The following is a 10000-nucleotide window of genomic DNA, read 5'->3' as shown; positions in this document are numbered from 1 at the left end:
CTGTTTAGAATGTCTGGTGATGTCCTGGTCCACTATGGGAATGTGTTCTGTTTAGAATGTCTGGTGATGTCCTGGTCCACTATGGGAATGTGTTCTGTTTAGAATGTCTGGTGATGTCCTGGTCCACTATGTGAATGTGTTCTGTTTAGAATGTCTGGTGATGTCCTGGTCCACTATGTGAATGTGTTCTGTTTAGAATGTCTGGTGATGTCCTGGTCCACTATGGGAATGTGTTCTGTTTAGAATGTCTGGTGATGTCCTGGTCCACTATGGGAATGTGTTCTGTTTAGAATGTCTGGTGATGTCCTGGTCCACTATGGGAATGTGTTCTGTTTAGAATGTCTGGTGATGTCCTGGTCCACTATGTGAATGTGTTCTGTTTAGAATGTCTGGTGATGTCCTGGTCCACTATGGGAATGTGTTCTGTTTAGAATGTCTGGTGATGTCCTGGTCCACTATGGGAATGTGTTCTGTTTAGAATGTCTGGTGATGTCCTGGTCCACTATGGGAATGTGTTCTGTTTAGAATGTCTGGGGATGTCATGGTCCACTATGGGAATGTGTTCTGTTTAGAATGTCTGGTGATGTCCTGGTCCACTGTGGGAATGTGTTTGTCTCGTCACTAGGAGCAGCAGCAGGGTCCACTGTGTGGATGTGTTTGTCTCGTCACTAAGGAACAGCAGCAGGGTCCACTGTGTGGATGTGTTTGTCTCGTCACTAGGAACAGCAGCAGGGTCCACTGTGTGGATGTGTTTGTCTCGTCACTAGGAACAGCAGCAGGGTCCACTGTGTGGATGTGTTTGTCTCGTCACTAGGAGCAGCAGCAGGGTCCACTGTGTGGATGTGTTTGTCTCGTCACTAAGGAACAGCAGCAGGGTCCACTGTGTGGATGTGTTTGTCTCGTCACTAAGGAGCAGCAGCAGGGTCCACTGTGTGGATGTGTTTGTCTCGTCACTAAGGAGCAGCAGCAGGGTCCACTGTGTGGATGTGTTTGTCTCGTCACTATGGAGCAGCAGCAGGGTCCACTGTGTGGATGTGTTTGTCTCGTCACTAAGGAACAGCAGCAGGGTCCACTGTGTGGATGTGTTTGTCTCGTCACTAAGGAGCAGCAGCAGGGTCCACTGTGTGGATGTGTTTGTCTCGTCACTAAGGAACAGCAGCAGGGTCCACTGTGTGGATGTGTTTGTCTCGTCACTAAGGAACAGCAGCAGGGTCCACTGTGTGGATGTGTTTGTCTCGTCACTAAGGAACAGCAGCAGGGTCCACTGTGTGGATGTGTTTGTCTCGTCACTAAGGAACAGCAGCAGGGTCCACTGTGTGGATGTGTTTGTCTCGTCACTAAGGAACAGCAGCAGGGTCCACTGTGTGGATGTGTTTGTCTCGTCACTAAGGAGCAGCAGCAGGGTCCACTGTGTGGATGTGTTTGTCTCGTCACTAAGGAGCAGCAGCAGGGTCCACTGGCTGTGTGACGACAAACACAACATCCTAGAACACCCTCATTATCAGTGGGAATGCTGGGATGTTTAGTTAGTGGCAGCAGGCAGAGCAGATTGCATGCTGGGAGCTGTAGTCCAGGCTGGGCAGTAGTCGAGGTCTCTGTGGCTGATGTGATGAATGGTGGTTGTTGCCGTGGCAAATTGTCCTGAAAGCAATCTGAGACACATCACCACGGCGATAAAGGAAGAGCTTATTGATCCCTGTGAAGTAATACAGTGAATATATCACACACATACACACACACACACACACACGTACACACATGCACGATCACACACACACACAGTGAAAATATCAGCTAACAGACTGAGGGATGATGGTGATGATCAGCAACAACACAAAGAGAGGAGGGGTGAGGACACACACACACACACACACAATGACAGCTCTAGCTAATGCTTTTTACAAGCACCCAACGGCCTGGAGGGATAAGAGAGTGTGACAGAAAGGAAGAGAGAGAAGGAAATGAGAAGGAGATGTGATCAATAGAGAAATATATGAGAGACAGAAAGAGAGAGAAGGAGATGTGACAGACAGAGAGAGAGAGAGAGAGAGAAGGAGATCAGAGAGAGAGAGAAGGAGATGTGAGAGACAAGGAGATCAGAGAGAGAGAAGGAGATCAGAGAGAGAGAGAAGGAGATCAGAGAGAGAAGGAGATCAGAGAGAGAGAGAGAAGGAGATCAGAGAGAGAGAGAAGGAGATCAGAGAGAGAGAGAGAGAGAAGGAGATGTGAGAGAGAGAGAGAGAGAGAGAAGGAGATGTGAGAGAGAGAGAGAGAGAGAGAGAGAGAGAGAGAGACGGGAGAAAGAGATCAGAGAGACAGCAATCACAGCAGAAAGATGTGTGACCTGTTGCCACTAGAAAAGGACAACCAGTGAAGAACAAATACCACTGTAAATACAACCCATATTTATGTTTATTTATTTTCCCTTTTGTACTTTAAGTATTTGTACATTGTTATAATACTGTATATAGACATAATGACATTTGAAATGTCTTTATTCTTTTGAAACTTTTGTGAGTGTAATGTTTACTGTTCATTATTTGTTTGTTTCACTTTTGTTTATTATCTAGTTCACTTGATTTGTCAATGTAAACTTATGTTTCCCATGCTAATAAAGCCCCTTGAATTAGAGAGAGAGATGAGGGGCAGAGACGGAGGGGCAGAGACGGAGGGGCGGAGACGGGGGGGCGGAGACGGGAGGGGCTGAGACGGAGGGGCGGAGACGGAGGGGCGGAGACGGGAGGGGCGGAGACGGGAGGGGCGGAGACGGGGGGGCGGAGACGGGGGGGCGGAGAGGGAGGGGCGGAGAGGGGAGGGGCGGAGTCGGAGGGGCGGAGACGGGGGGGGCGGAGACGGGGGGGCGGAGACGGGAGGGACGGGAGGGGCGGAGACGAGAGGGGAGGGGCGGAGAGGGGGGGGGGCGGAGACGGAGGGGCGGAGACGGGAGGGGCGGAGACGGAGGGGCGGAGACGGAGGGGCGGATGGGCGGAGACGGGAGGGGCGGAGACGGGAGGGGCGGAGGTTTTAGAATTAGCTCCATGTTGCGAGGCAGGTTCCTCCTGGATGACCCATGACTGGCCTCTGGCTACAAACACTGTCTCTGTTTGGAGAGGGAAGGATCTATTGGGCTTTACTCTGTCTCTTTTTCACACACTCACACACACACACACACACACACACACTCTCACACACACACACACACACACACAGGAAGGGGTAGATTGATTCTGGTTCAGCTCTCAGACTAGAAGTTATTGTTGAGGATGATCCTCTTCTTATCACATTATAGTCCTCTACCCTACCAGACCTGGTCAGTACCTCAAGGGTGTGTGTGTGTGTGTGTGTGTGTGTGTGTGTGTGTGTGGGTGGGTGTGTTGCACTGTCCTTGTTCTAGAACATGTCCTTTGAGGGCTGTCAGTGCGTCCTTCTGCCAAAGTCAATCTCAATCAGCTAACACAGTCGATCTCTTCTGCAGGTTACACTGTCATTCAGTCTGTTTAATATATATATACACACACACACACACACACAGTAATAAGTCAGACTGGCTCTGAGAAGTATAGCCTGTGGGCATCAGTATTCATCTTCATGACAATCACTCTTCCTTCTCTCAATTTATCTCTCTACCAATTCCTCCATCTCTCATTCTCTCAATCCATCTCTACCAACTCTCATATCTCTCCCCTCTCTTATTTTCCTCAAGCCCTGTGTCCCCTTTTAACTCAACCTCCTTAATCTATCCATCTCTTCTTCTCTCCATCTCTTCTTCTCTCCATCTCTTCTTCTCTCCATCTCTTCTTCTTCTCCAATCTCTTCTTCTCTCCATCTCTTCTTCTCTCCATCTCTTCTTCTCCAATCTCTTCTTCTCTCCATCTCTTCTTCTCTCCATCTCTTCTTCTCTCCATCTCTTCTTCTCCAATCTCTTCTTCTCCATCTCTTCTTCTCTCCATCTCTTCTTCTCTCCATCTCTTCTTCTCTCCATCTCTTCTTCTCTCCATCTCTTCTTCTTCTCCAATCTCTTCCTCTCTCATCTCTCCCTCTCTCATCTCTCCCTCTCTCATCTCTTCCTCTCTCATCTCTTCCATTCTTTGATGGGTGGAGTGTGCTGTTACGACAGGGAGAGGTGGATCAACGGGTTTCTCCGTCACGGAGTGGACACACACACACACACACACACACACACACACACACACACACACACACACACCTGATTGTGGTGGTTGTTGAGAAGCTGCAGCATCCTCTCTGCTGCATGTACAACCAGACTGAGATATGAAGATGTGTATTGTAATGTGTGTTTTTGGCAGCTGGAATCAGACCAAGTTCCCTGTGTTTTATTTATCCCCCCTCCCTCACGCACCCTCCCTCACTTACCGTGCCTCCCCCCTCCCTCCCGCCCAGAGGGTGTGTGTGTTTGGTTGCTGGGGTGATGGTTGGGTAAGGTAGACAAGGCTCTCTTCTCTGGACGAGTCGTGTGTGTGTGTGAGAGAGAGAGAGGCTCAGATCCATGCTAACCTGATTTAGCTTTGGCTTCGCCGGGGAGGCTAACACGATTACCTCTGGCTAATGGCCCTACTGACTGAGAGAGGGGGAGGAGAGGAGAAGGGATTGAGGGAGGATGGGAAAGGGGGATGACGGGGGAGAGGGAGTGGGGAGGCAGGATAGCCTGTGATAATTATCCCCCTCCCTCCCGAGGCATTGATGGATACAACTTTAGAGATTCTCTCTCTCTCTCTCTCTCTCTCTCTCTGTCTCTCTCTCTGTCTCTGTCTCTCTGTCTACAGCGATCAGGAGGAAGGAGAATGGCTGGTATGATGAAGAACATCCCCTCGTCTTCCTCTTCCTCGGCTCCTCTGGAATCGGTAACTCCTCTCCTCATCCCTCGTTCCACTGGTTTTTACCACTCAGCTGTGAAGTCATGGAGCCTGTCTGTAACAGTAGCCTGGTTAAAAGAACAGGAAAAGACACGAGGAGCACCAATGTCCTCGTTTATTCACCAACATTTCCACAGCAAGCTGTCTTCATCAGGGTTTCCTGTTAAACACTGCAGGTCACCAGTAAATACAGGCTTCATCAGGGTTTCCTGTTAAACACTGCAGGTCACCAGTAAATACAGGCTTCATCGGGGTTTACTGTTAAACACTGCAGGTCACCAGTAAATACAGGCTTCATCAGGGTTTACTGTTAAACACTGCAGGTCACCAGTAAATACAGGCTTCATCAGGGTTTACTGTTAAACACTGCAGGTCACCAGTAAATACAGGCTTCATTTGGGTTTCCTGTTAAACACTGCAGGTCACCAGTAAATACAGGCTTCATCAGGGTTTCCTGTTAAACACTGCAGGTCACCAGTAAATACAGGCTTCATCAGGGTTTACTGTTAAACACTGCAGGTCACCAGTAAATACAGGCTTCATTTGGGTTTCCTGTTAAACACTGCAGGTGACCAGTAAATACAGGCTTCATCAGGGTTTACTGTTAAACACTGCAGGTCACCAGTAAATACAGGCTTCATTTGGGTTTACTGTTAAACACTGCAGGTCACCAGTAAATACAGGCTTCATCTGGGTTTACTGTTAACCTGTCTGGGCTAGGGGGCAGTATTTTCACAGCCGGATGAAAAACGTAGCCAATTTAAACAGGTTACTACTCTGGCCCAGAAACTAGAATATGCATATTATTAGTAGATTTTGATAGAAAACACTCTGAAGTTTCTAAAACTGTTTGAATGGTGTCTGTGAGTATAACAGAACTCATATGGCAGGCAAAAACCTGAGAAAAAGTCAACCAGGAAGTTGAGGATCTGAGAATTGTAGTTCTTCTTTCTAGTCTCTTTCAAAACTACAGTATCTGTGGGGTTACGTTGCACTTCCTAAGTCTTCCATTGGCTGTCTAAAGCCTTCAGAAAGTGGTTTGAGCCTTCTCCTGTCACTGGGCAGAGTATAGGAGCTCAGTTACTGAGTGGTCTGCCTGGCAACAAAGGGATTGGATATGCGCGGTCACGCGAGCACGCTGTTCCTTCTTTTTCTCCTTGAATGCATACGCTGTTGTCCGGTTGGAATATTATCGCAATGTTACGTAAAAAATACGATTAAAAATGTATTTTAAACAGCGTTTGACATGCTTCTAAGTACGGTAATGGAACATTTTGACTTTTCGTCTCTGGTTCTGCGCTCGCGCGTTATGCCTTTGGATAAGTGATCTGTACGCACGAACAAAACGGAGGTATTTGGACATAAATATGGATTATTTGGAACAAAAACAACATTTATTGTGGAAGTAGCCGTCCTGGGAGTGCATTCTGACGAAGATCAGCAAAGGTAAGAGAATATTTCTAATTCTGAGTTAGGTGACCCCGAACTTGGCGGGTGTCTGAATAGCTCGCCGTGATGGCTGAGCTATGTACTGAGAATATTGAACAATGTGCTTTCTCCATAAAGCTATTTTGAAATCTGACACAGCGGTTGCATCCAGGAGTAGTCTATCTATAATTCTTTAAATAACTGTTATATATTTTGTCAACGTTTATGATGAATATTTTTGTAAATTGATGTGCACATTCACCCGGCGGTTTGGTGGGAATACATTTTCTGAACATCACGCGCCAATGTAAAATGCTGTTTTTGGATATAAAAATGAACTTTATTAAACAAAACATACATGTATTGTGTAACATAATGTCCTAGGAGTGTAATTTGATGAAGATCGTCAAAGGTTAGTGCTTCATTTAGCTGTGTTTTGGGTTTTATTGACACATGTCCTTGCTTGGAAAATGGCTGTGTGATTATTTTTGTTTATGTACTCTCCTAACATAATCTAATGTTTTGCATTCGCTGTAAAGCCTTTTTGAAATCGGACAATGTGGTTACATCAAGGAGAAGTGTATCTTTAAAATGGTGTATGTTTGAGAAAGTTGAATTATGACATTTTGTTGTTTTTGAATTTGCCGCCCTGATATTTCACTGGCTGTGTCCTGCAGGTGGGACGCTAGCATCCCACGTAGCCCATAGAAGTTAAACACTGCAGGTCACCAGTAAATACAGGCTTCATTTGGGTTTACTGTTAAACACTGCAGGTCACCAGTAAATACAGGCTTCATTTGGGTTTCCTGTTAAACACTGCAGGTCACCAGTAAATACAGGCTTCATTTGGGTTTCCTGTTAAACACTGCAGGTCACCAGTAAATACAGGCTTCATTTGGGTTTACTGTTAAACACTGCAGGTCACCAGTAAATACAGGCTTCATTTGGGTTTCCTGTTAAACACTGCAGGTCACCAGTAAATACAGGCTTCATTTGGGTTTACTGTTAAACACTGCAGGTCACCAGTAAATACAGGCTTCATTTGGGTTTCCTGTTAAACACTGCAGGTCACCAGTAAATACAGGCTTCATTTGGGTTTCCTGTTAAACACTGCAGGTCACCAGTATATATACAGGCTTCATTTGGGTTTCCTGTTAAACACTGCAGGTCACCAGTATATATACAGGCTTCATTTGGGTTTACTGTTAAACACTGCAGGTCACCAGTAAATACAGGCTTCATTTGGGTTTCCTGTTAAACACTGCAGGTCACCAGTAAATACAGGCTTCATTTGGGTTTCCTGTTAAACACTGCAGGTCACCAGTATATATACAGGCTTCATTTGGGTTTACTGTTAAACACTGCAGGTCACCAGTAAATACAGGCCGTCCATGTGGATATGATATACACAGACCGTCCATCTGGAGATTAATATACACAGACCGTCCATCTGGAGATTAATACACACAGACCATCCATCTGGAGATTAATACACACAGACCATCCATGTGGAGATTAATACACACAGACCGTCCATCTGGAGATTAATACACACAGACCGTCCATGTGGAGATTAATACACACAGACCGTCCATGTGGAGATTAATACACACAGACCGTCCATGTGGAGATAATACACACAGACCGTCCATCTGGAGATTAATACACACAGACCGTCCATGTGGAGATTAATACACACAGACCGTCCATCTGGAGATTAATACACACAGACCGTCCATCTGGAGATTAATACACACAGACCGTCCATGTGGAGATTAATACACACAGACCGTCCATGTGGAGATTAATACACACAGACCGTCCATGTGGAGATAATACACACAGACCGTCCATGTGGAGATCAACATTTATAAGAGGAATATTTTACTGCTTGAGAGTGAGTGATGCCAAAACCATCATCGACCAACCCTCCTTCTCGTTATTGATCCACCAATCAGATAGGCTATGAGTTGTTGTCCCTGCTATCAGCAGCTCAGAGGTCAACCTGAGATTCCACCCAGATCATCATTACAATGTTGAGAGCTTCATGTGAGATCATCTTTAACATTTTCAGAGGCTTGGTTGGCAGTGGATTCTCGTCAGACCATTGACGTTCTAAGCTCTGTCCACACTGCACTCTGATTGGTTGCTGCTCTCTTCTTCCCACAGGTAAGACTGAGCTGGCCAAACAGGTGGCTCGTTATATGCACAAGGACCTGAAAAAGGTTAGTCACACACGTCCACACATCAGCACAGCTGAAATCACATGGTATCAGCAAAACTGATCGTATTATGTACCCCTATGTTATTACTGCTCATTAACCATGAGCCGCCTTCTCTCAGGGATTCATCCGCATGGACATGTCCGAGTTCCAGGAGAAGCACGAGGTATGACGTCATCAATACCACTTTCCCACAACCAGGAAGAGACTTCATGTTCCCACAGCCAGGAATGTCCTCAGGCTGGGATATACTATTTACTGTAGCTGAGGGCTTGTCTGGGTCATCTACTGCCATCGTTTGGACCAGCTTCCCAGTCGCTGTCATGAACAGTTTAACCCTGTGTTGACTGAGCGAGCTTGGGCTCTGTCTAACCTCTCATCTCCCACAATTCAAAGAGATGTGTCCAGCTTCCCACAGAAACGCAGAGCGATGCAGCATCTGAAAGAGAGAACTCTTACTCTTCCCAAAGGGCCCCTAAACATTGTTTTTGTATCAGAGGAAGTAGTAATCTGACAGTTCATCTTCAGTTCAATAGGTTCATCTACCTGTTATCACAATTCTCTCGCAATTTCTACCTTTTCATCTTGCTCTCTTTCTCTCTCCCGTCTCTCGCCATCTATCTCTCCCTCTCTCTCAATCTCTCTCTACCTCTCTCCACCTCTCTCTCTCTCTCTCTCTCTCTCGCTCTCTCTCTGTCTCTCTCTCTCTCGCTCTCTGTCTCTCTCTCTCGCTCTCTCTCTCTCTCTCTCTCTCTCTCTCTCTGTCTCTCTGTCTAGGTGGCTAAATTCATAGGTTCTCCTCCAGGTTATGTTGGTCATGAAGAGGGAGGTCAGCTGACTAAACAGTTGAAGGCGTATCCCAATGCTGTGGTTCTGTTTGACGAGGTGGACAAGGCCCACCCAGACGTACTGACCATCATGCTACAGCTGTTCGATGAGGTACACACACACACACACACACACACACGTTTTTTTTAACCGTACAAAATTACAGGTTGTACTGTGTCACTTTTCTAGATCCTTGAATCTCTCTCTCAATTCAATTCAATTTGCTTTATTGGCATGACGTAACAATGTACATATTGCCAAAGCTTACTTTGGATATTCTCTCTCTCTCTCTCTCTCTCTCTCTCTCTCTCTCTCTCTCTCTCTCTCTCTCGGCGCGCTCAGGGCCGTCTTACAGATGGGAAGGGGAAGACCATTGAGTGTAAGGACGCCATCTTCATCATGACCTCAAACGTGGCCAGTGACGACATCGCCCAGCATGCATTGCAGCTCCGCCAGGAGGCCCAGGAGCTCAGCCGCAGGAAACTGGCCGACAACCTGGGTAAGACACACACCACACACACACACACACACACACACACACACACTATAGACAAACAGGTAGTTAACTGCTCCTTTTCTCCAGACGATGTTCAAAAGAGGGATGATGTCACCATCTCCAGGCAGTTTAAGGACGCTGTAATTCGCCCT

General features: G+C 46.6%; 1 protein-coding gene and 1 long non-coding RNA gene across 2 annotated transcripts in view; both read left to right on the top strand.

Annotated features, from left to right (window-relative positions):
- Positions 1-10000, top strand: part of clpb (ClpB family mitochondrial disaggregase) — a 69524-nt gene that overhangs the window by 53929 nt on the left and 5595 nt on the right. The window contains exons 8-13 of the mRNA XM_029773743.1: positions 4785-4862; positions 8472-8527; positions 8646-8690; positions 9302-9463; positions 9695-9851; positions 9936-10000. The exon at positions 9936-10000 is cut by the window's right edge and continues 9 nt beyond it. Coding sequence (XP_029629603.1) covers positions 4785-4862; positions 8472-8527; positions 8646-8690; positions 9302-9463; positions 9695-9851; positions 9936-10000 — 563 coding nt within the window. The remainder of the gene's footprint in view (positions 1-4784; positions 4863-8471; positions 8528-8645; positions 8691-9301; positions 9464-9694; positions 9852-9935) is intronic.
- LOC115206599 (uncharacterized) lies at positions 4869-8464 on the top strand. Its single transcript, XR_003880825.1, has 3 exons — positions 4869-5540; positions 7076-7618; positions 7670-8464. It is a non-coding gene; the product is annotated as an uncharacterized LOC115206599 (long non-coding RNA).

The sequence above is a fragment of the Salmo trutta genome, chromosome 13, assembly GCF_901001165.1.
Source record: "Salmo trutta chromosome 13, fSalTru1.1, whole genome shotgun sequence".
Lineage (NCBI taxonomy): Eukaryota > Metazoa > Chordata > Actinopteri > Salmoniformes > Salmonidae > Salmo > Salmo trutta.
This window is presented reverse-complemented; position numbering and strand designations above follow the sequence as displayed.